General features: G+C 34.6%; 5 protein-coding genes across 5 annotated transcripts in view; 3 read left to right on the forward strand and 2 right to left on the reverse strand.

Annotated features, from left to right (window-relative positions):
* LOC108570855 (restin homolog) overlaps positions 1–1,736 on the forward strand; it is a 17,860-nt gene extending 16,124 nt beyond the window's left edge. Inside the window, exons 17-20 of the mRNA XM_017932780.1 lie at positions 64–91; positions 160–334; positions 410–588; positions 873–1,736. Coding sequence (XP_017788269.1) covers positions 64–91; positions 160–334; positions 410–588; positions 873–919 — 429 coding nt within the window. The 3' untranslated portion in view covers positions 920–1,736. The remainder of the gene's footprint in view (positions 1–63; positions 92–159; positions 335–409; positions 589–872) is intronic.
* Positions 1,737–2,178: 442 nt separating this feature from the next.
* LOC108571550 (DNA-directed RNA polymerase II subunit RPB11) lies at positions 2,179–2,936 on the reverse strand. The gene is made up of 4 exons (XM_017933620.1): positions 2,736–2,936; positions 2,558–2,647; positions 2,295–2,469; positions 2,179–2,214 (listed from the first exon to the last, which is right to left on the reverse strand). Exons 1-4 carry the CDS (start codon positions 2,786–2,788, stop codon positions 2,179–2,181), a joined length of 354 nt encoding a protein of 117 aa, XP_017789109.1. The 5' UTR covers positions 2,789–2,936.
* A 451-nt stretch (positions 2,937–3,387) lies between these two features.
* Positions 3,388–6,319, forward strand: LOC108571539 (mitogen-activated protein kinase 1). The gene is made up of 8 exons (XM_017933608.1): positions 3,388–3,512; positions 4,304–4,430; positions 4,501–4,611; positions 4,691–4,942; positions 5,018–5,185; positions 5,258–5,446; positions 5,521–5,653; positions 5,739–6,319. Exons 1-7 carry the CDS (start codon positions 3,388–3,390, stop codon positions 5,644–5,646), a joined length of 1,098 nt encoding a protein of 365 aa, XP_017789097.1. The 3' UTR covers positions 5,647–5,653; positions 5,739–6,319.
* Positions 6,320–12,333: 6,014 nt separating this feature from the next.
* LOC108570922 (nuclear cap-binding protein subunit 3-like) lies at positions 12,334–14,868 on the reverse strand. Its single transcript, XM_017932864.1, has 8 exons — positions 14,625–14,868; positions 14,316–14,482; positions 14,091–14,242; positions 13,607–13,996; positions 13,137–13,534; positions 12,909–13,058; positions 12,550–12,815; positions 12,334–12,475 (listed from the first exon to the last, which is right to left on the reverse strand). The coding sequence occupies exons 1-8, from the start codon at positions 14,745–14,747 to the stop codon at positions 12,334–12,336; spliced, it is 1,788 nt and encodes a 595-aa protein (XP_017788353.1). The 5' UTR covers positions 14,748–14,868.
* Positions 14,869–16,354: 1,486 nt separating this feature from the next.
* Positions 16,355–24,019, forward strand: LOC108570933 (solute carrier family 23 member 1). Its single transcript, XM_017932875.1, is given in 12 exon segments — positions 16,355–16,568; positions 18,149–18,274; positions 19,223–19,380; positions 20,742–20,947; positions 21,225–21,351; positions 21,868–21,988; positions 22,065–22,320; positions 22,620–22,748; positions 22,994–23,268; positions 23,436–23,577; positions 23,651–23,783; positions 23,877–24,019. Coding segments are annotated over 12 exon segments (1,785 nt in total). The 5' UTR covers positions 16,355–16,535; the 3' UTR covers positions 23,956–24,019.
* Positions 24,020–24,097: the final 78 nt, after the last annotated feature.

The raw sequence follows: 24,097 nt of genomic DNA on the forward strand, positions 1-24,097 counted from the left end.
GACGTAAGTTTTCGACTTTGATTTTAATATAAATATATATTAAATCATTATTATTTATTGCAGGCAGCTGGAGGTGACATGAAACATATAGGTAAGATTTTTTTTGCCAAAAAATTAATTTTTTTTAACTATGTAGCAAAGTTAAATTAATGATTTCAGTTGACAAAGATATTGACATCTTAAAACTGAAGGAAGAATACGATACAGCTAAAGGTCAAATAGATTTCTTAAATTCGGTAATAGTTGATATGCAACGTAAAAATGAAGCTTTACTGTGTAAAGTTGAGGTTCTAGAAATGGGTGTGCCTGCCATTGAAGCTGACGAATATACGAAGTTCGTAGCATTTAACTGTCGTATTAAATAAATACGTATTATAAGATTCGTATTATATTAATTGTATAACTTTAGAAGTACATTGGAAAAACGAATGGCTGCTCCACGCATGTTTTGTGATATTTGTGACCAATTCGATTTACACGAAACAGAAGATTGCCCACGTCAGGCTCAGGATTTTCTAGAAACAGAAAAAATTGTAAAATCGCCGAAAAAACCGTCGGTGGAAAGGCCATACTGCGAAAACTGTGAAAGTAAGAATTCATTCTTCAGAGCTATACGAATTGCAATTCTTTTTGCATCCGTTTACAACGTTCTTTCTCCTAGGAGAAATAATAAACGTTTAAAATTCTCTTCGAAAAGATTTTTAAGATCTTTAAAAAGTATCGCCTAAACATTGAACAAATATCTAAACATTTATAACTAATACAGTTATTCTTTAAATATAATATCCTTTGAATATTTTACACTAACCCTTCTAACCACTTTCTTTCATCTCTATCCAATTCCATTTGTAATTGTTTCAATTGTTTTGCAGTGTTTGGACACGATACTCGTGAATGCGATGATGCTGAAACGTTTTAATGGCGTGTTATGATTTATAGAATTATTTCATTGCTTCTCAAAGATCCTAGACACAAACAGACCTGTTGAAATTTTGCAGAGTATATTTTTATATGAAAGAATTTACCGCTACCTTATGTATGTTAGAAGTATACGAGAACACGAAAATATCGCATCGTAATTTTGTGTTCTTGTACACTCCTAATGCATGTCTTCCCGCATAATATATGCGTGTCCATCCAAGAACATCTACGATCAGGTGAAAAACATGTGCTCCTTATGTTAAATTTATGGTTTAAAAGTTTATATGTATGTTCACCAAAATGTTTTGTATGCATATTTGTTGCGCTTCCACGTGATCATTAAAAGTACAAAGCCATACCAGTTCTATTACGAGCTAGAGTTACAATTTAGTTACTTTACGATACATTGTTGAATTGTATAATACTTTATAGAAGGGGAGCATAGTCTATTTGCATAATGAAAAGTTAAATGCATAGCGTACGAGACTTACTGAAGTCATATGTAATTATGTACATAATAGTTATTTATATCAACCTGTACATGTATTTAATAATTTATTTAGCGTTAAAAAACGCCGCACATTGAGTGATAGTTCCTTTAATCAAAGAACTCAACGATCATTAGGGTTAAACTGTAAGGCGTTTCTTATACCATTTCTGACAATTTATATCGACTTAATTAGTAGTACATTTTTTCTGAAGACATTGTTTGTACATTCGGCACAATGAAAATGTCTCTTGCTTTGTGTGCATCTTCTGTTCTTGCAGTCAATACTGGTTCAAAAATAGTTTCAGCAGAATTGTACTACTGTGACCCACCATTGTCTTGCCTTTTAACTTTAAGCTTTAATACAGGGTTGATACATTCATTGAAATTAGTCTTGTCTTAAAAATGTATGTTTGGTAAATTAGAACCAAGCTTTGTAGTTAAGAGAAATAAAATTGTAAGAGACTGATTTTAGTATCTTGCATAAACTTATTTGAATTAAATAGTAAGTAATAATAATTAAGTTTAAATAACAAAGTATGATCAATTCTTCCCCCATATTTCTTTTTTACTTTAAAAACAAGGGAAATTTCAAGGACAAATGCATTTGAATGTTTTTTATTTACTTATTCATATGTACAAATATCAGTCATTTTCAATTTATTTATTCAAATAAATCAGGTCACTTTGTAATCCAAAAATTTTATATACATTAATACTTCATTTACACATTGCTTAATGCCTATATTTAGTTGAAAAAAGAACATGATTTAATCCAAACCTTCCTTTTTCTCCTTAATAGCCTCCTGAAATATTTTATGTACAATATTACAAACTTGTGATCAACTGTGATATATTATTACATATTTAAATATGTATCCTTTACCTTAAAACGTTCTTCAAACAGTGAAAGTTCTGCTATAAGATCTGTAATAGCATGCATGAAAGCCTCATGTGGTGTGTAATCTGATGTTGTTTGAATTCTAATCACAAACTTGTGTTCTAGTGGATGTGGAACTTTGTATCCAGCAAACAAAACCTGTGGATCCTTCAGTAACTGACTATTAAATACCAAAATAAATTGCTATTAATATATTAACATTCATATATGTTATAAAGTTATATTTTTCAATACGAAAATACACTCACTTACGGATCATGTTTCCGAGAGTATGATCTTCCTTATTAACCGTGAAAATCGCGGCATTTGGAACCTTAGTATCTTGTTCTTTGATTATTCTGCGTAAAACAGAATAAGTTATACATATATACGTTATTTTAACAAAAGCTTTAAAATGACAAGTTAACCAACTGTTCTAGTACGTACTTTTTCTCTCCTTCGTATAGAAGAAATGATTCGAAGGTTGGAGGTGCGTTCATTTTGTAGTTAGAATATTATGTATTATATTGAACGAAAAGTTTGTTAAATATGTATGTTATAAAACGCAATTTTTAATCCAAAATTGCTGTACCAACGCAATTATAACAGATTACAGACCGAAATTACAATCATGATTCGTTATACTTTAGATGAAGAACTCTAAGTGTACTCCAATTACAGCGTCCCCTATGTTTCCAATGTCGTCAACTAACATCTTTCAAAGTTTAATTCGATAACAATGATTCAGCAATAAAACGTAAAGACAGAAGCTAACAATACAAAAAATGTTACGAGAAAAAATTAAACAAGAGTAGAGAAAAAAAGATTATTACATCTGAGAAGCTTTTTAAGCTATTTTATTTTCCGGATATATTTAAAAATTTGCAATCGAAACGCATTTGGTACTTCAACGATATCGGGAGTTCATGGTGATCGTGTTTGTACAAAGAGGGCGGGAAGATCGTCTTCTGTGGCTCATAATTGACAAGCGGCATGTAAAATTGCCGCAAGCCCATCTAATTGTGATGTCGTTCGTGGCGAGTCGGCTAAGAAGCAAGACTTGTTCTGACTTCGCCGGAGCCGCAAAATAGTTGTCAAAATGGCGGGCGAAGGTTCTGCAAGTGTGAATCCGAATTGCGAGGTCGTTCGTGGACAAACGTTCGAGGTTGGCCCACGGTACACGAATTTGTCGTACATGGGTGAGGGTGCCTACGGAATGGTCGTGTAAGTGTCTTCGAGTCAATTCCTCCGGTTACTTCTGAAAACTTTCGACCGCGTATCGACTGGCTGACAGGCCGAAAGATAAACAATCGAAAACACGGTCATTGAGTGAATTACCGGTTTTACGGCGAGATTTTCACTCCATAATGTGTAAGAAAGATTCTACTGTCGTCTGGACACCGTGTGAAGCCGCTGCTTAGTGCTATTCATCGTTATGTATCGTCGCTTTTTGGCGCCAGTTTTGAACGCGGTTGTCACACCCTTTCAAACCCCTGTCCACTTGCGTGTTAGCGTTACAACTTCCTTGTTCCCGTCGCTTATCTCTCACTTATCGGTCTTATCATCATGCTGCTAACGAGATCGCGATTATACTCCACGATTACTTTCGCGAAGACAGCGAATTTTTGCGCGCAAAATTTAGAAACCTGTCTCGTTGGAAATACTTTGTTTCGAAATGTTCGCGAAGAATTTGCTTTTTTGTTTTTCTAATTGTTTTACAATGCCCGTTTATTTAAACTTTTTTCAACATACTTGGGAATTGTGATTTATAAATTTGGAAACATTAGGAACTATATTTGAGCATATGTTGAATTTCAAGTAGTAAAAGTATCTTATGAAATTGTAGAACCACTTCCTGTACTGTGGTTACAGATTAGGAGATACATGTGTCATGTACATAGATGATGGTTTATCTTAGGCTTCTATTTCACCAAGAAAGTTACAAATTTTGAACTCTAAGCAATTTTTCTTTGAAATAAAATTATTGTTACACAGTTTGGAATTTTCCTTTGCAGATCTGCTTATGACAATGTGACAAAAGCAAAGGTAGCTATTAAAAAAATTTCACCCTTTGAACATCAGACATATAGTCAGAGAACATTAAGGGAAATAAAAATTCTGACTAGGTTTAAGCATGAAAATGTGAGTAATCTGTTCTCAACCAGTAGAATTTGACTTGTCCAATTATATTGACTGTATATTTCCTTCATAGATAATAGATATAAGGGATATATTAAGGGCACCTACTATAGAACAAATGAAAGATGTATATATTGTTCAATGTCTAATGGAAACTGATCTCTATAAACTTCTTAAAACACAGGTTAGCACAATTGATAATGATGAAGGATTGAATTATTTAAAGAGGTTTAATGTATTTAAATCTCCTCTTTCAATTTCAGGCTATTAGTAATGATCACATATGCTATTTTCTTTACCAAATATTAAGAGGATTAAAGTATATTCATTCTGCAAATGTATTGCATAGAGACTTGAAACCAAGCAACTTGTTGTTGAATACCACGTGTGACCTTAAAATCTGTGATTTTGGTTTAGCCAGAGTTGCTGATCCAGAGCATAATCATGCTGGTTTTCTTACTGAATATGTAGCAACAAGATGGTATAGAGCTCCAGAAATAATGCTCAATTCAAAGGTAAATAATGTGAACATTTAATTCCAGTTTAGAAGAAATGCAACAGAACAATATATCTGATTGTCCCTTTTACAGGGCTATACTAAGTCTATAGACATCTGGTCAGTTGGTTGCATTCTTGCAGAAATGCTTTCAAGAAGAGCAATATTCCCTGGCAAGCACTACTTAGACCAACTGAACCATATATTGGGTGTTCTTGGATCACCATCCCCTGAGGATCTTGAATGCATTATAAATGAAAAAGTATTCATTGTTCCTTTATGTTCAGCAGTGTATTCATAGACTTGTTTCACGGATTGTGAAATGTTATTTTAGGCACGAAATTACCTTCAGTCATTACCGTATAAACCAAAGGTTCCATGGACAAGTCTGTTTCCAAACGCTGATCCGCGAGCTTTGGATCTTTTGGATAAAATGTTGACATTTAATCCTAACAAACGGATCGTCGTAGAGGATGCACTCGCGCACCCTTACTTAGAACAGTATTACGATCCTGCTGACGAAGTATATATTTTTTACCATTGGCTAATCGATAGACAAGTAGCATGGGACAACTTTATAACGCGAAAAATTTTTAGCCTGTCGCAGAAGAACCATTTAAATTTGACATGGAGCTGGACGATCTTCCGAAAGAAGTATTGAAACAATATATCTTCGAGGAGACCCTGCTGTTCCAGAAGAACCATCAAGAAAACGCTATGTAGTCTACTGGTATCTACGCTCTCCCCCCATTAATTTACAAGATGTTTCACGAAACAAATAATGATTGTATTTAAAGCGATCGATAACGTTTCAGCTGCGGCTAGCGTACAGGGCGACCAAAAAGGATGGTGTGACGGTGGTGTGACGTCAGAGTAACAGAAGTGTACTTCTTTTACAGCTGTCTACGATCGAAGCAAGAAAGAAAAACAAAAAAAAATAAATAAATAGAAACAAATCGAAAGCAAAACTAACTTCTACGAAGACGTTTAATCGGAGGAACGCTTAAGTCCACTCTACGAACACAAGCGAGTTTGAGAAAGCAGGCGAAGCGGGAGCGGTGAACGAGGTAAAACAAACAAAACCGCAGTGTCCGTGCATATACTTGTACATTCGCATGTCTTTACCGGAGAAAAAAAAAAACAAAAAATACAGTGTCTTTTTTTGTTACAATTGAATGCATAATATTAATTTGTACAATAACTTTTATTTATCCCGAATTATATATAGGTAACGCTAGTTGATGATTTATTGTTAATCACCGTATCATACACATTGTCTGTGATTTAATTGCCGAGCGAGTGACGTGGTTGGTGTAATGTGCGAGATATTCTGAGCCACGTAATACGGCGACCGATAAAATGAATGTGTGCAGAGAGAGGGAGGGAGAGTGTGAGAGAGAGCTTGAAATCGTGTGCTTGTCCGTAACCGAGGTATATATTTATATGTATGTATATATATAAAAATATGTATATATACATAAATAGTTCTGTGTCATCATTCTATGGTAGTTGCGCACCTCGCAGAAAATTTTTTTCTGCCTCTATCAGATTTAGCTTGTAGATGAGCGAAAGGAAGAAAGCGAGAAAGGAAGAAGATGAAAGAACGAGTGAGAGAAAGAATGTGTGCATGTGAAAAAGGTTGAGTGAATGAGTAAGAGAGAAAGAGAGAGGCGCAAGAAAAACGTTTTATTCATAGTTAATTGCATTCGACGCAGCTTCCAGTTCTTCTAAGCCGTTTAATTGCGTCTTGTTTCACGATCTACAGGTATTATTACACTGATACTGCCATTCTTGTACGATGGAGCGCATGGTGTCTGTTTGAATGTAACTATCTGTGTACTTTTCTATTTTTTACATTTCCGATCTTTTTACATGTTAGAATGTATCGCCTTTATCTTTTTTTCTTTTCTCTTCTGTTCTTTTTGTCCTTTTCTTTGTCGGTTTCCTGTACTATTAATAAGTATCTCGAGGAACACTTGCTTGTTGTTCATGAACAGCTTGATTATTGTATCGTGTCGTTCTTTTTCTACGTTTTTTTATTTTAACAAAAGAGCCGGCGATCCGCTATTGTTTCTTCAACAAGAGTCCACACGTGTGGATTCAAACACTCACCATGTGAGTTAACAAAGAAAAACAAAAAAAACGATGACGATGATGTGAACGTTCTTGTTTCGATTCGTGTTCTTTCGCTCTAAATGTACTCGCGTATATTCGAACGATTCTTTTTTGATATTCGATATAACGATACCCCTAGTTGATACACCATCCCCCGGGAAAGAAGCGAGGCGCGGCGAATGAGAGAAAAAAAAAAGAGAAGAGTAATCGAGTTACGTACACGAACGTGTCGTCGACAATGAAAAAAAAAAAAGACAAGAATCATATTTGATTGTGATAATAACGAACGTAAGAACGAAATTCGAATTAATATCGAAGCATGATTATATAAGATGCTTTATTTTAATTCTTTTCTCTTGGTCTAAAAATCCTAATCGAAGAAACGAAAAATCTTCTCCAACGAAAGTGTAGCGTTTCATCGTTTTTCGATCGACAATCGGATGATATTTAAGATGACGAAGACACGCTTGGACACGCTTGTTTATAAGGCAACGCAGAAAGAATAAGGAAGAAACACTATATTCTTATCTCTGAAATCAAAGAGTATCGATGTACATGTTGTACGAAGAGAAGAAAAACGGAACGATAGTATCTTGTTAATAAGTGCGAGAAAGAGAGAGAATGGGACACGAAAGAAGCGATAGAAGAGTATAATAACGCGTGTTTAGCAGGAGAGCAAAAGCGAACAATCCGGTGTGAAACACTTTTTTGCCTCCCTCGACTATCAGATCTCACGTTCTTCGATGCATCAAATAAAATGATTCTTCATTGATTAACACGTGTCGATTGATGTGTTGTATATTCGTAATAATACATTTGAAAAAAAAAAGAGGCCTCGAGGCGTTTGGTTTCCGTGAAGTTGCAAGTTATCCGAGGAAATTACGAGAACGCTTCGTTGCCTCGAGATTCGAGTATCCGTTTTGCGATATTTGCGATTACTCGAAAGAAACAGAGCGAGAGAGAGAGGAAGAATGTTGTATTACTCCCTACGAGTGTCCTTTTCTATTTCTCAGCATGTTTTATGCTTTACAGAGTTCTGAAGGATGTATTGGATTATCGATTTAGCCTTGTGGCTGCTTATATCTGGAACCTTGTGAAAAATAACAATCCGGTGGGGAGGAATTAAATATTTTACGGTAATGAACGAGAATTTTAAGAACTGAAATATGACAGTTTAATAATATGCAGTTGATTTCAAATTCTGAACATTCACAAGGATATCAAAATATTAACACTGTGCAATATAGCAGATTAACTAGAACTTAACAAAGAGTTTAAACAACATTCTTATTTTCGTTTGGTTTCTTATAAAAATGGATGTTAAAAAGAAGAAAAATTATTGCTATCCAACAATCTCGTTCTAGACAAGGATCTAACGCGAAGTTTTTTTTTACGTTACGCGGCCTTGTGGCTGTAACTATACAGTTGACGTCGTTAGGATTTTTAGACGGTGATTTCACCCATGGAAATTAACAATCGACCGATTATCCGTCGCTTTTCACACTGGAAAATGTTCGTGCGTGCGAGAAATCTCGAAGAGGACACTCGCTCGTTGAAATATGTGTGTCATTCTTATTAGATCCTCGATGTGAAACGTTTTTCAGTGCGTGCTCACGACACGCCCAATGATACTGAACATTTATCTAACGCTCTCATCGATAAAACTGCGATCTATCGAATTTGCTGGGTTTCTGTAGCATTTCTAACGTAATCGATCATTGAAATTCTCGGTATCTCCGCGTATTTCGAGTACAAGTTCATTTATAATAGAATAGAGGAAGAAAGATCTGTAAGAAACTTCAGTCGTAACTCTTGTTCATATCTTCACACTATAGCTTCCTTTAACGAAATATAACTGTGCAATAAACTTGAATAGAAAATCGTACTTTAACCGATACTTTCAACGATATACGGGTAAACGCGAGGGAACGTACAATATCGATAGAAAGGTATAAAAAGAGATATCGATTCCTTCGAGTTCTCGTTGATTTCTTCTTACAGTTAAGAACTGCATATTTGACTTTCTTCCTCGTATCTTTTCGATCTTATCTACGATGCTTGAAATAAGATTCCCTCGAGCGCTAATAAGTGAAGTTGATTCTCAGACGATCTGACGTTTATGTGTTCGAATATTTCTGCGTGTACAGTTGCTATGTGTCCGAATTTCGCGACTAATCTATGTATGTATCTACGAAGTTAAACCAGAGTCTCAAAGTAGGTGCGATTATCGAACGATTAGCGAACGCGTGAAATGTTTGTCGAATAATTTTCACACAAACTGCCTCGAGAAAACCGAGGGGGACATAATCATGATGAGTCGGCCGGTTGACCGCGACGATATCGGTGTTCCAAACTCGTTTACGCGCGAGAATCGATTGGAAAACTTACAAGTCAGAATTTCGAAATGAAGTTAAAAAATATCACAGATACGATCTGACAAAGATCGACTTGTAAGTTTGACGAATTTATTATGTAACCTTAACTCATCTAGGGGTCGAATATAACTCTTTGAATTTCTCTGTTCGTTTGTAAACGTAAGAAATACGAGATCAAATATCAAGTATTAAAACGATGTATTGAAAAGAAAAAAAACAAAAAAATTGCATATGCATTTGAATCCCATAAAAGTTTCAAGAGTTCGTGTCTATTTCTCTTCTCGGTATATGAGGATTCGATGTTTCATTGATTAAATGAATTAACAAAAAAGAAAAAAAAGAAAAAACTCAAGGAATGTTGTACATTGCTGTGATCGTGTATCAAGTATCGTACCTAGTGCAAACGTACAAATTTCACGGAAATACTTTACCTATTGTATATCGTTAAGGATCTTCCACCAGATGTAACTTATTATCGGATGTTCTTAAGGATCCACAGTAAACAAAATGCTGATTATTCAAATTGCGAAAACACGTCAGAGGAAAAAAAATGTGAAAAGGAAAATTAAAAGGTACAATTAACATTGGAACACCATTATCGCGAAGAAAGAGGCACAGGATGCAAGTGGAATGCGAGCAACGATAGATTGTAGCGTTTAATATTACATTGATAGAACTATTATCAATATCATCAGGCCTAATATACTTAAACGTTGCGTGTATTGTTGTTGCCGATTCATATCTTATATATCCGAATATTAAAAGAATATTTCGTCTATGGATTTTAAATGTTATACGTCATTTATGAGAAAACAAAAAGAACAAAAAAATACTGATGAAATGAGAATATGAAAAAAGAAAAAAAAGACAGGCGAAAATGGCGTTTATCGATTGGCTTGACAAAAGGGAGAAGCATTAATTAGAAGATACATCAACAGTTTTTATGTAGGATAGAAAAGAAAAGGATCCTTGATATCTTGCACGATTGCCTTTTAGCAAACGAGATTGATATTTTTGATTAATGAGGCAAACAGAGAGGCGAACTAGTTAGAGCTAGTTTACAAATCAGTAGATCTTTACACTTGATAAAATGCATAAAAAATGTAGATATAATGTTAGAGAAAAATCGAGACACAGTTAGTAAATATAGGTATACCAGATGGTTTAAATATACACGTGGATTTAAGCTAAACACATTAAAAGAAAAAAAAAACGTATGCTGAATGGTATCAAAAATATCGCATCTCGTTTATTAATGCATTAAATTACTTCGTGCCTCCAGCTGCATTCATAGAATTTATCATTTCAATACTTTATCCTTGAACTTGTGACTAGTGAAAATTTTTGCATGTTTTAACATTCTTCTGTTTCTTAATGAACTGCAGTAGTGAGCAATTTTTTTCATTCGAGATTTTGAACAGTACAAAGATGAAATTAAATTAACATAGAGGTTAATCAAAGTAACAGACGTAGGAATCTATGAATGCGGCTAAAAGAATATTCCGATAATCCACTGTGTTCTTCAAACGATAAATCTTTCTTTTTTTTTTCTTACCTTTTTTTTTATTTTAATTACTTCAACCGAATATTTCTCCGAATAATTGTTATTCGTGTAAATGATAAATATATATATTATACATATATATGTACTGAAATCGTAATTATCAATTATTGTATTTTAAAATGACTATTCAAAGTATTATTGTGCTAATATAAAAGCGGCTTTATTGGTCAATTATTCGGAATCGATGTCACAATTATTCTTATCCCTATTTCTTCTCTATTTAAATGAAATATTGGTGTAATTCTCTCTCTTTTTTTTTTTTGTATACATCTTATTTATTAGATACGTGAAAATAATTATACGTAAGTAACGCAAACTTCATCTTGCAATTAAAGTCAAAGAGGGCTGGTTATCTATCGTTATCAAATCGTATCTTCTTTTCCTCTAGTGTACACTTCTAAGTAATCACAGACCTCGAAACATTTCGTTACTCGCAGATGTATAAGGAAAATATATTCTAAATGCTCTGCATGTACGGTAGTTAGTCTTGTACAATTTTATTTTTATTTACAACCGTATTGAGTATTTTTTTCTCATCTTGTCACTGGTTTTTGTTTTAATTAGTTTAATTATCGAAGATTAAAAAGAAAAAAAAACTGTAAAACCACTATGTATCGTTTCGATGTACGATCAATTAAATATTCGTTTGCAAGGTTTCTTTTTTGTACGACATAGTATAAATTTATCTCTTTGCTAATTACGAGTACCTGAAAATATTTTTTTTTTTTCAATTTCTGATTATGAAACGCACCATTCACAGCGGAAATATTTCGATCATACAAACGAATATTTAAAAATACGTTCTATTTTTCAGTACTCAATCTGTTAATGAAAGTCTGTTTTTTTTTTTTTATTATCTATACTAGATAATATTTATATACATTCCAGGAAGCACTCATTACCCGTTCATGAATATTTTCTCTCCTTTTAAGAGTAGGAAGATGATGTCTGTAATACATTATCAACATGTAAAAAATTCGTGTTGTGTGATACGAGTAAAAAATACGATAAGATTGAATGTCCGTAAATTTCAATCGAGTGTACATTCTTTCAAAAAGTTTGTACTTTATGTCAACAACATAAAACTTTTAACTCTTACACGCTCAGAGTTCTGATCTATCGCAACAGTGTAAAGTTTATTGCTATGCACACGTAACCAATAAAAATAAAAATATAAAATGTAACATAATTGTGTACGAGTTAAATGAGGTTGTAACAAATTCGGAGTAATGAGTGCATTTTCTATATTTTTAAACACCAATTATAAAGTTTGCACCATGCTGTACTCTGCCACTGAAACATAACACCACAACCATGTTTCACACTTTCATGACAATTCGTTTGAATAATCAACAATTATTCCGTTTCACTTCCTTCGGTGTATTTGTCATTTTTCACTTCTATCCTTAAAGGTGAACGGCCTCTCGTATGATTTCCAATCCGAGATCGAAGATCGCCACTTTTTAAAGTACTTCTTAGATCTCGTATTCTTGATGGCCTTTAAAACATTGTCACATCTTGCTTTGGAATGCAATTTATATGAATAGAATATTAATTTGTTTAAATTGTTACCTTTCTTTTACAGGGTTATCGATGACTTCACTTTTTACATTGTTTAATCTTGCCCAAACCGTAGAAGCAACACGAGGCTTGTGTTGAACTACTTTTATCACGCTGCCTTTGGGTCCTTGGACTTCTTTCGCCAGTTTGTCACTGTCCTCGTCACTATAGTCTTCGTTCTCGTCTTCTTCTTCCCGCTCTTCTTCGTCAGATCCTTGCCATTCACCTTCTTCCTTTTCTTGATTCTCAGAATCTTCTACAATTTCACCGTCTTCCTCCTATACAATAAAAATGTAACTCGTACCCTAGATATGCTGGTTTTAATTTGAATAGCACGTGAAATACGATAGTATTTATCTAATGAGTACTACCTCTGAATCATTAAGCTTTAACGAATTCGGCTTTGTTGCATTTGTATTCGTTACAACTACTTGAATTGCATCACGGAACTGCGTTCCTTTCCTCGCTTTACCGAGTCTCGATCGTAAATCATTGCCTTTATTTAAATTGTTCAACATCGTCTGCAAACGTATAATAATGACTTAATAAATTCTGTTGGCATAAAAAAATTAAAACGTTTAATAGTCAACTTTACTGACTTGTTGTCGGAGCTTCGCGCGTCGTTTATGTATTTTTTCTTCCTCGTCGTCCGCATGCATTCGCATTCTTAACACTTTACTCCTCTTACACCATTCGTCTTCGCTATCGCTGGTAGAGCTACTTTGTTGTTCTTCTGTATATGGCATTTCTTTTTGAGGGTACTTTACACCCAATCTTTCTTTTACGCTACGCCCTTGGTCTTTCGGTTCGTTTCGCGTGCCGAACTCGTTTTCTATAGCGTCATTGAGTCCCCATGTTTCCGACAATGCACCCCATGGATTTTTTACACGTCTTCTATCATTAACATCGTCTTGCGGTTCTTCTTTGAATCTTCTCTTACTTTGCTTAATTTGTTTGTACATTCGTTTTCGAGACTCGGTTAAAATTCCTTTAATACCTACGAGAAAAAATATTCATTTATACCACTTAATCCTAAGATAGAATGTTCTGATTGTGTATGCAGTAATACCTCCAAAATTGGGGTTACCATATTTTTTATAATAATCACTCATTTTTTCTGCATTTGGTTGCTTTTTATCTGCTCTAGTTGCAAACCTAATAAATATTGCTTTAGATTTAGGATAATCTATACCCTTTCTCCATAAACCAGGAGGTAATGGGCAATTAATATCCTTGATGCTGATATAGTCTTGTTCTGTATCTTTAGGTGTGTTGGTAGTTTCATTGTCATCAATCATTTCTATGGTACAGTCATCAGTAGTTACATTGTTCTCTTCATCAGGACTACCATCAAGTACTTTTGTATTTCTTTGACTCTGTTTGTCTAAACCTACAATTTTTTTTGACAATCCCATCATAGCTCTAGCTGCAGATAAATTATCTAGCCACACTACATTGCCTATAATAAATTATACATTAATAAAGTATTTTCATTGTATTTGAAAAGAGGAATTAAAATGTTAATGTAACTTGTAAAGTCAAGTCATTCTTACATGACACATCATTGATCCACTCAATGGATGCTGGGGCATAATCCTCAAAATATTTAAAAACATCTTTAGTGCTCATATCTTCAGTTCCTCTCATGTGTATTACATTCAATCTAACATTTTTTGTATTTTCATTGTCTTCTACAATGCCCATACTAAAAATTAAGATAATTTATGCTAAAATCATTGTGCTTTGTCTGCCATGCTAACATTTTTGAGTGTTTTCACCTAGAGTATAAGTCCTGTTCTTGATTTGATAGACTATTTTTTATCTTATCTGTTAATCCAAAACGTTTTGCTCTCTCTTCCATTTTCATTTTTTCTTCCTTACTAAATATATCTATTCCTGTCATAAAAGTACCGCCGCGATTCTCGTAGCGGCTGTCCAACTGTACCTGTTTGCATGCAACACAGCACATTAATTTCAATTCATCATTCATTGACTAAAATAATAATATAAGAAGTATTCGACGACGAGGAAGTTCGTAGAACTTGCATGTCGATGAGACAAATTGATTATTTTTAATATATCTTTACCTCCGGTACTTGCACATTGTTAGAGTTAAACGTTTTTACATTGGTTTGGTCAGAATCAAGAAGCTTGCTGTCATCCGTAATTGGGACCATTTCCACGTCCATAGGTTCGCCCAATTCATCCATTTTGAATATTTAGCTGCACTTCTTCACAACGTTAAAAAAAATTCCAAGGAATACATGAAACACGATCTATTTGATCGTTTATTTACGATACACAATACGAAGAAGAAATAATGCGATAGGTTATGATACACAGCTTTGACTATATAAATATCGAGGTTACATATTCTATAGTCTTCAATGACACAGGCGCCTCCACCGTTTTCCCGCGAAAATCAAATTTCCCGACATAAGCAACATGAAAATTTCTATAAATGTAACTAATATTTATCCCTTCTTTTTATTTATATTTTTATGGTCATTTTATTCATTTATTTATTACATAATATTATCGCAATCTCCAGAAACGATCTACTTTTTCATAAAAATACATGAATTATCTCTTTTCGCAAGTGCAGTACAAAGGAACAGTAATGATATTCGTTACAGTAATTACCCCGAACCATGTGTCAATTTTATTGCTCTTTATTAAAATGATATCCACATTTCTGCAAGCAATGTATGTAAATCATCGTAATCCTTTTTACGTTTCCACAGTGTATCACTGATAGTCTTCAAGTAACGCTGACAGAATATTAGCTAGAATGTAAGCATTGATTTATTAACTTTCTGGATGTTGCAAATTTCCGGAAATTACGTTTGAGCATCCTAGAAATCATAGAAATTACCATTCGTCGAATGATCGATAGAGTTATTGATCAATATTGATCAATAACAAATTCAATAATAATTCGAAGCCCTCTCTTTATCTTTTCGCCGAGATTCGAGACGAAACTACAGATAATATTATTTTTATCAATGTGGAGTTATACGCGTGAGATTCTTTGGCAAGTAATTGACACGTGCGCCACGGAACGATTTAATTTTACAATCTACGCGCAACTCAACAAACCAGGAATTAACAGATACATGTAGATCACCTTCTACACTAAGTGAAAAAAATCTAGTATAGTCGATGAAAACAATATAGTCAGGCGTCAGAGTACACGTAATTCGAGCACCAAAACAACAATATACAAGAGATACAGAGCTCGAGCTTCGCTCAGGTCCGTCAAATGTCAATTCGGAATTGGTTCATTTAAAAAATTTGTCTAAACCTTAATCCTTAATAATTACAGGTTAATTTCTACCATTATAAGCAAAATTGAACAGAAGGTAATGAAAAATTGTAATAAAAAATTTTAAACATCAATTGACAATAAATGATCCACGATCTTTAGTGTGTGAAAATGATTTTATCGATTCCACCAACTCTACATAAAACAATTCTACCAGAATTATCATCTTCCGACGGTTTACCATTACTTTCAAAATTCACATAGTGTAATATGACGAACGACCCTTGTTTATGCTTGTTTATTCCTAATTAAATTCTATCAACTAGTCTCCCCAGTTTCCACTTTTTCTTTATTTAATATCGTTCTCTGTTTTTATCAATTTTTATTGCCGCCAACTAGGCGTGCGTTTAATCGAAAAATTCCCAGTAAAATTTCTCCGTTGTTGAAATCGAAAGACGATCGGAGACCAGCGAATACCTCGTCTTTAAGCAGGCATTTAGTGATAAATTAAGGAGCGATTGCGTCTATTGAGACAGTTCGTCACTATCGTCGGCTTAACGTGGATGTTCTCTCGCGTGGTCGTGTCGAGAGGAACGAAGCTTCCACCGTAATTTCCGTGGTTCCCGAAGGATCGTTCGTGTCTCATTGATGACGCTGGATCACCGGATACAGGATACACTCTAAAGGCAGTCGAAATATTCGATACTGTGTTCGCGCGTGGCGCGAGTCCAAAATGCCTGAAAACGGGATGCAGATGACGGAGGTGGTAAGTGGTTGAACAATCAGCGTCTGGCGGAAAGTTTTCGATAATAAAAACTAACAAAATTATTTAGCTACAAATAGAAAGGAAAATTAAATTAAATTGAATCAGGTGTCGTTAATAATGGTCACAGGTGAAGCGCGCGAAAAGGGAGACTTTTTGAATTAATTAAGTCTATTTTTTTAAAATTACTAAGAATATGAAAATTTGGAAATTTTCTAAGTTTTTTTTTAGCATTTTTGGATATTGTTTAAGATGATAATCTATTGTTTAGCACGATCGTGACAGAAAGATCCTTCATAAGAAGCGTTCTCATCGTTTTGTGTAATTGGATACAGTTAAACCGCGTGCTAGTTGATGCGGTTGATGCAACCAGTTAGATTCAATAAAAAATTAATTATTCAATAAAATCTAACGATAGCCGTGTCAGGTGGATCTCTGCTTCCAATACTAGCCTCTTTTTTTATTTCACAATTAATTGCATCGATTTAAGAAGTAGTGAAAAGTAAATTTTCAACTGTTCCTAAATTCGAACGAATTTGAAGAAAAGTGTTTTGACCTAGATTTTCAGTGTCCCCTTACGAAAGTACACCCTGCTCTCCAAACATTGTTTACGCCATTAGATTAGTAACACCAGTGCCGCTCAGGCAACGAGACGTCCATGCAAACAAATTACCACTATCCTTATCTTTATTGAGTTTATATTGACAACGATTAAATAAGAGATTCTCGTCTTTACAAGTACTTTCTTTCTTCTTCTTTTTTTTCTCGTTACGAAGACAACAGGAGATGTAAACTTGATCGTGAACTTGCTGAAACAAGACAGTGTATCGACAGTATATTTAGATCGTAATCGAGTCATTAGAAGCCTCGTGGCTGCGTAGTGGTACTAATAAATTCTAATTGCTCCTTCGAGATTGTAAGATACATTCAACTTTACCGAGTGAGAGAGAGAGAGAGAAAAAAAAATCTAGATCTTGGATCATTAATCGCGCGTCTTGCCTATTACGCAGCTTCGCCTGTTACATATTAAAATCTCTACCGCGATATTTTACAGAAAAATCTTTCAGAGTGGAAGAAAAAAATTGCGGCGATTGACGTTATCGATTGCCAATAATTATCTCTGTAAGCTACTTTTGTTTTTTTCAAGTTACTCGTCGAGAGGAGAAACTGTTGAAACGTGAAGTTGAGAAAACGACGAAACAGAAGGAATAAGAGTTTCCTTCAGTTTCGTTATTCCGTTAGTGTTGATTAATATACAATCTTAATGAACAAGGTGATACAATTATTCCTGTCCACGTGGTACTTCCCCAACGTAATTGCGCAACCGAGCTTCTCATTATAATAACAAATATATCCTGCCGCGTATTCTCGTTTCAGCTCGCCTAAATTGGAGTGATTTTCTAGCGGAAGAGAGTTATGCTGCGGTAAAAAAAAAAAAAATAAAGAATTAAAATTGGCGAAGTTAGGAGAAAATTAAATATCACTCTCTCGGAATTAATGTAGCGTGAAAATTGAAATTATTTTGCGAAATCGAGCTAGTTTGAGACGCATATTATGCAGGCTGCATCTGTTGGTGTGTTTAGAACGTGGAAAATGCAACCTTCACGCCTCCGGATACGAAAACTCCTGGCGGCCACAGGAACACGGATCTCACTTATGGCATCGACGACGTTCCACCGTGGTACCTCTGTTTATTCATGGCTTTACAGGTATTTCGGAATAAAAAATAGGCGAATAATGTTTTCTTTAGGGAATCTTTGAAAAGGTAATAGGATTAAATGATGGAAAATATGATTCTCCATCTGAATGGAGATATCTCGTGGATGATACTAATCGCTAATCCATAAGAAATTCGTATTGTGTTAAAAATAACATATTCGGATGGTATTCGAGATACGATAGAGATCGTGAAATTATCTTAAACATCGAACTAGATTAGATTAGATTATTCTGTGAATTAGTTGTAACTAGGAGGAAGATTTACTTTCATCTTGATACAGTCGAAATATCGTGGATGCAATTCGAACTTTTTTACATTATAAAAAGTCTAATTTGTTATTTTAATTTATTGTTGGAGTGATTTATCAAGTTTGTTTAACATTAAGAGACTCGATTTTACTGGGTTAAAGTAGATTCGGTGATAATATAAAAATTTGATAGTGTAACTCGAAATTTGCATATTGCCCTTTTTGGAAAAGATTCTATGGAACAAAGATTGTCAAAGAGAATGGAACGAGGAGAGATTTATACGATTCTCCTATTTACACAAATTTATCTTGACAAGACTTTCGAGTATCTTCCCTTAAGAGTGTCGGTCCATCCAGATATCTATCGAAGAGACATAATTTTTTCTAATTTTCTAATTTTTCCTTCAATTTTCTAAGAGAGTCCATATGCGCTTTAAATAATTTTTCAGTCACCTAAAAACTATTTGTAAAAACAAAATTGCAGTGAACACACTGTTTCAATGAATAGTACAGATAAACCTAATCTCTAACGAAGCCTTCTTGCTTCGTTACTCCGCCGTTAGAACAGATCGATGAATCCTTTAAAGCAGCCTCAAGTATAGCAAAGTTATAATTTATAATTTGGAAGAAATGTCTCTTCAATTATTTACACATTTCTGCATACCGATCATTATCTCATAAATTTTCCAGCACTATTTGACCATGATAGGCGCGATCGTCTCCATTCCTTTCATCCTAACGCCAGCACTGTGCATGGCCGAGGATGATCCATCCAGGAGCTACATAATCTCCACTATGATCTTCGTCACAGGACTCGTCACCTTCTTTCAGACCACAGTAGGATGCAGGTAATAAAATTCACGTAACAAACCATCAGCTCGTCGATTGAAAAAAAGCAAACATAAATTTTCAATTATCCATATCTAATTTTATCGCCGTTTAATTTGCTTTACGCTTGTACCGCATAAGGTCGATATTTTAACGTCATCTCCGTCTGATTTATGTGCTGATTTTTACGAGCTTGATTCACATCGGAGGAATCTTCGTTCTAGACCATTAAACAGATAAGCGAGGCCTCAGTGGCGCCGGAATGGGAAGCAATTGTATTGAACAAGTGCAAGATTTTCGAAGATCTTCGATAAACTTGAATTACAAACGAATCGTGTTATTCTTGAAAGTAATCGCGAAAAATAGACTCACACCCTGTCCATCTGATAAGATGGAGATTACATGAGCAAATTCGTGTAACGACAGTGTTTATTGGCCGATTATCTGGCCATCAGGAATATTAGTATGACACTCGAAAATTTCGCAATTCTGTCTTTAAGCTAGAAGGACCAACCGAGTCGAAATGATCCGTTAGAAACTTTCCAAAAGTGAATTTTTATGCAACTAAACAATAATTCAGAAATTAGATTCGTATCGATAGAAATGGAGATCTTTTTGGAAACTTGCTTTTGGGTCATTTTTGACCCATCCAATTCTTCTAGAATTAAGGATGTAAAAAAATTTGTGATTATACTCGCTTTATTTTCTAATCGACTCTCTTAAGAAACTTATGGTTTCTTTGTGCTACCGATTACATCGCAACGATGCTAATTACGTTGCCATGTGACTATCGCGTAATTGTGGGGAGCAACATTTGCACGTAAATTGGTAAATTGAGCAGTGCTCGTTGGTGTATTATTTATAAACGTAGAACTGAATTGGAGGATCAAGGCCGGATGCCATTGAATTATTATCATTTTTGCGACCAATAATTACGCGTGCTAAACTCCTGTTCGCGACTTGTTCCGATGCTAATTCTCCGTTACTTTATTGCCGCGGGAAATTACTCTTGTTTAGCAAGATTTACGGATCGTTAACGATACCTGACAGCTTCACGGAACAACGATCTTCGACTTTTTTGCTTGGAACTTTATGGCAAGACAATTAGCAGAGTTTCGTACTTGAAGATTGTTCTTCCGGAACTTGCGGCTTGCGTTTAGACCTTTTCTTCTGCGACACGAATAATTCTCAGGTGTGTTTCATAGGGAGAGAGGATTCGTGAACGTGGTAATTGTTAAAATAGTAAGCCCTTTTTCAGTGAAAAATACCGTTCATTTATCAAATTTGCGATTCATTTGCGATTACATTAGTAAATAAAACTAAAAGTGCATCTTGCGTTAGGGATATTCGAGTATTTTTGTTTCTGTATTCTTCGTCGCAGATTGCCACTGGTTCAAGGAGGAACTATATCATTTTTGGTCCCAACATTGGCGATATTAAGTTTGCCACAATGGAAGTGTCCAGCGCCGGAAGTTATGAACGAAATGTCTCCGGAGAATCGCACGGAACTGTGGCAAGTCAGGATGAGGGAACTTTCAGGAGCCATCGCTGTGTCTGCTTTGTTCCAAGTGGTTATTGGATTCGGGGGTATTGTAAATTCGAGTCGTTTCTTCACACGTTCCGTGTCACATTTTTCAAAATACTTCCATTACGTGAAAAACAAAATATCCTTAGTCTGCAGTCCCTTTCTGTAATTAAAAACAGTTGTATAAATATGATTGATTAATTCAAATTCATAATATAATTAATTTCAATTCATTTTCTGTAATACCTTAATGCGATTTTTCCAATACTTCTTCAAGTTCTATTAAAATTCGTACTTTTTCCGTGAAACTCTCGCTCTTCAGCATTGTTTTTTGAACAGGTATCATTGGATATTTGCTGAAATATATCACACCGTTAACTATAGTGCCAACTGTCTCGCTTGTTGGAATATCCCTCTTTGAAAATGCAGCTGACGCGGCTTCTCAACACTGGGGAATTGCAGTTGGGTACGATTGTAGTTCTCGCACTTCTTGCACAAATATTAGGACACCCGTTATGTTTGTACAGAAACTATTATACTCTTCAACCCTTTCGTTACTATTGGCACCTGTTTTGAAAATTTGCTCGCGTTTAATTCTAATTTTTTAAATTAAAGAGAACAGAGTTAATTTTAATTTTTTAAATTAAAGAGAACAGAGTTAATTTTAATTTTTTAAATTAAAGAGAACAGAAGTTAATTTTAATTTTTTAAATTATGGAATTTTAAAACGACACGGTTGAAACAACAAATTTTCCAGCCACGGTTAAAGATTCACCGTCAGTCATCCACGTTACGCATTAAAATCTGCCGTAGCGAAAAGGTTCAATTATTTCACGAGATTCCAAGCTGAACAATTTCTTAAGAATCTCAATAATTTTCTAATGAATATCTAGACTTGTTCCACACTCAGTGTCCTAATACTTACAACCAGAAGTGTACATTAATTTTTCTTTATCAAATTCTCTTCTACTTTTTTTTCCAGAACAATATTGATGTTAACATTGTACTCTCAAATACTCGTTAACGTACCATTCCCGATACTGATGTATCGCAAAGGCCAAGGAATAAAGCTCGTGTGGTTCGAATTATTCAAATTGTTCCCGGTAAGTATTCAACAAAAATCGACCTTAATTTTCTTCCCTGTAACAAATTATTTATTTCAATTTGTTTCCATGCTAGGTATTGCTAACGATAATAGTCATGTGGATAATCTGCACGATTTTAACTGTGACCGATACTCTACCAGTTGGTCATCCAGCTAGAGCAGACAGTAAATTGAAGATCATCTACGATTCTCCGTGGTTCAGGGTACCTTATCCTGGCCAATGGGGTACGCCAACTGTTTCTTTGTCCGGTGTGCTTGGAATGTTAGCAGGTGTATTAGCATGCACAGTGGAATCTATCAGTTATTATCCAACAACGTCCAGAATGTGCGGTAAATAGCATTTGAAGCTTCTATTTATTATTTATATTATAGCTGGTGTAACAAGAAACGTTGAATTTCTAATCGTTGGCAAACTGATTTATTACACAGTTTATTATAATGAAACAATCCAATTTCCTCTATTAGTCTAGAATACTTATGTAAGATATTAGAGCCTTGAAGATACCAGGTATCTTACTAACGATGACTTGTACAAAGAGGTGTGATGCTTTAATTCCAGCTTAACTCCTAATTGACTAAGAAATCAGAAATATTCTTATCGTTGAAATTCGTTGAAATTTCTTTCTCAGGCGCTCCTCCGCCTCCAGTTCACGCGATTAATCGAGGAATCGGTATAGAGGGACTTGGTACGATGCTGGCTGGCCTTTGGGGCAGCGGAAATGGAACGAACACTTTTGGAGAGAATGTGGGAACCATAGGTGAACGATTTTTCTGGAAAAAAATAGTTTTCATATAAATTTCGGCTCTTGAAATGTTTCACTTCTTTTTTTATAATGATTTTTTAAGGGTCGATTGCAGAACCGTTTTGAAACTGGTACACAGAAATTTCAGTTCTTTATAATAGTTTATTTGGAATAAAGTTTCTTTGTCACTGATTTTTCTATAGAATTTTTATGTAACAGTTTAATGGCTCGAACTAACTGTTTAAACGAAATATTAACAGGCGTTACCAAAGTCGGCAGTCGTAGGGTGATACAGTGGGCTTGTGCTCTGATGATACTTCAGGGATTGATTAGCAAATTTGGCGCAGTCTTCATCATCATCCCCGAGCCGATATATTAAAATATATCTGAAATTCTAAAAGAAAAAGAAATGAAAATAATGAAAAGAATTCAGAAGATAACATTTTTTTTTTTAGGTCTCTCCGCGTTGCAGTATATAAATTTAAATTCGGCGAGAAATTTGTATATTCTTGGATTCTCTATTTTCTTCCCACTGGTGAGACAATTTTTCACACAAAATTCAATAGGATTTTTTAAATGTAATTATTTAAAAAAATATTCAACGTTGAACTGATCGAAGTAGTAATTTCAGAACCAGTGATTCGAGTTGGAATTTTGTTTATTTACAAAAGTAATTGATTGAAAATGTCGTGGAATTTTCAGGTTTTGTCAAAGTGGATGATCAATCACACAGGCGTGATACAGACTGGAAATGATATAGTCGACGGTGTGATTACCGTGTTACTTAGCACGACTATTTTAGTGGGGGGTGTGGTTGGGTGTGTGTTAGATAATATTATACCCGGTAAGATTTGTAACCAGGAGAAAGAAAATATCTCATTTTACGAAACGATAATTATTGTTATCAATTTCTTAAGGTACACCTGAGGATCGTGGACTAATTGCGTGGTCGAAGGAAATGGAACTAGATACTGGTGGTGATGAGAAAGAGGATCAAGAATATATACCTAATACGTTCGATTTTCCGTTCGGTATGAAAGTTTTACGAAGGTATAAATTTTTATAACACATTTTCTTTTAAAGTTTTCAATTTTTTCTTAGGAATTGAATTTTTCGCACGAATTTGTTTTTCATTCTTCACAGATGGAAATGGACATACTACGTACCATTTTTACCGACTTATAAGCCTGGAATTTACTCGTGTGGACAGAAAAAACAATGAGTACCACTCTGGTTTTACATTACTTGTTAATGTATTGCTAATCATATCGAGGAAACTTGCAAAGCAGCAGTCCGATTGTTCAATGAATCATTGAGCAAACGGCGAACTGTTAATTGAATGGAAATGAGGATTGCCTTGGAAT

The sequence above is a fragment of the Habropoda laboriosa genome, unplaced genomic scaffold (genome assembly GCF_001263275.1).
Source record: "Habropoda laboriosa isolate 0110345459 unplaced genomic scaffold, ASM126327v1 scaffold15, whole genome shotgun sequence".
In the NCBI taxonomy this organism is placed as follows: domain Eukaryota; kingdom Metazoa; phylum Arthropoda; class Insecta; order Hymenoptera; family Apidae; genus Habropoda; species Habropoda laboriosa.

What these genes read in the sequence shown, in the direction of transcription:
- LOC108571550 (XM_017933620.1), bottom strand. Translation starts at nt 2,788, where the DNA reads ATGAACGCACCTCCAACCTTCGAATCATTTCTTCTATACGAAGGAGAG. An exon ending in CTATACGAAGGAGAGAAAAA is followed by an intron (nt 2,648 to 2,735) that starts GTACGTACTAGA and finishes TGTTTTACGCAG; the next exon opens with AATAATCAAAGAACAAGATA. An exon ending in CTCGGAAACATGATCCGTAA is followed by an intron (nt 2,470 to 2,557) that starts GTGAGTGTATTT and finishes GGTATTTAATAG; the next exon opens with TCAGTTACTGAAGGATCCAC.
- LOC108570922 (XM_017932864.1), bottom strand. Translation starts at nt 14,747, where the DNA reads ATGGATGAATTGGGCGAACCTATGGACGTGGAAATGGTCCCAATTACG. An exon ending in TAAAGCTTAATGATTCAGAG is followed by an intron (nt 12,816 to 12,908) that starts GTAGTACTCATT and finishes TTTATTGTATAG; the next exon opens with GAGGAAGACGGTGAAATTGT. An exon ending in GATAACCCTGTAAAAGAAAG is followed by an intron (nt 12,476 to 12,549) that starts GTAACAATTTAA and finishes AATGTTTTAAAG; the next exon opens with GCCATCAAGAATACGAGATC.
- LOC108571539 (XM_017933608.1), top strand. Translation starts at nt 3,388, where the DNA reads ATGGCGGGCGAAGGTTCTGCAAGTGTGAATCCGAATTGCGAGGTCGTT. An exon ending in ATAAACTTCTTAAAACACAG is followed by an intron (nt 4,612 to 4,690) that starts GTTAGCACAATT and finishes TTTCAATTTCAG; the next exon opens with GCTATTAGTAATGATCACAT. An exon ending in AATGCATTATAAATGAAAAA is followed by an intron (nt 5,186 to 5,257) that starts GTATTCATTGTT and finishes ATGTTATTTTAG; the next exon opens with GCACGAAATTACCTTCAGTC.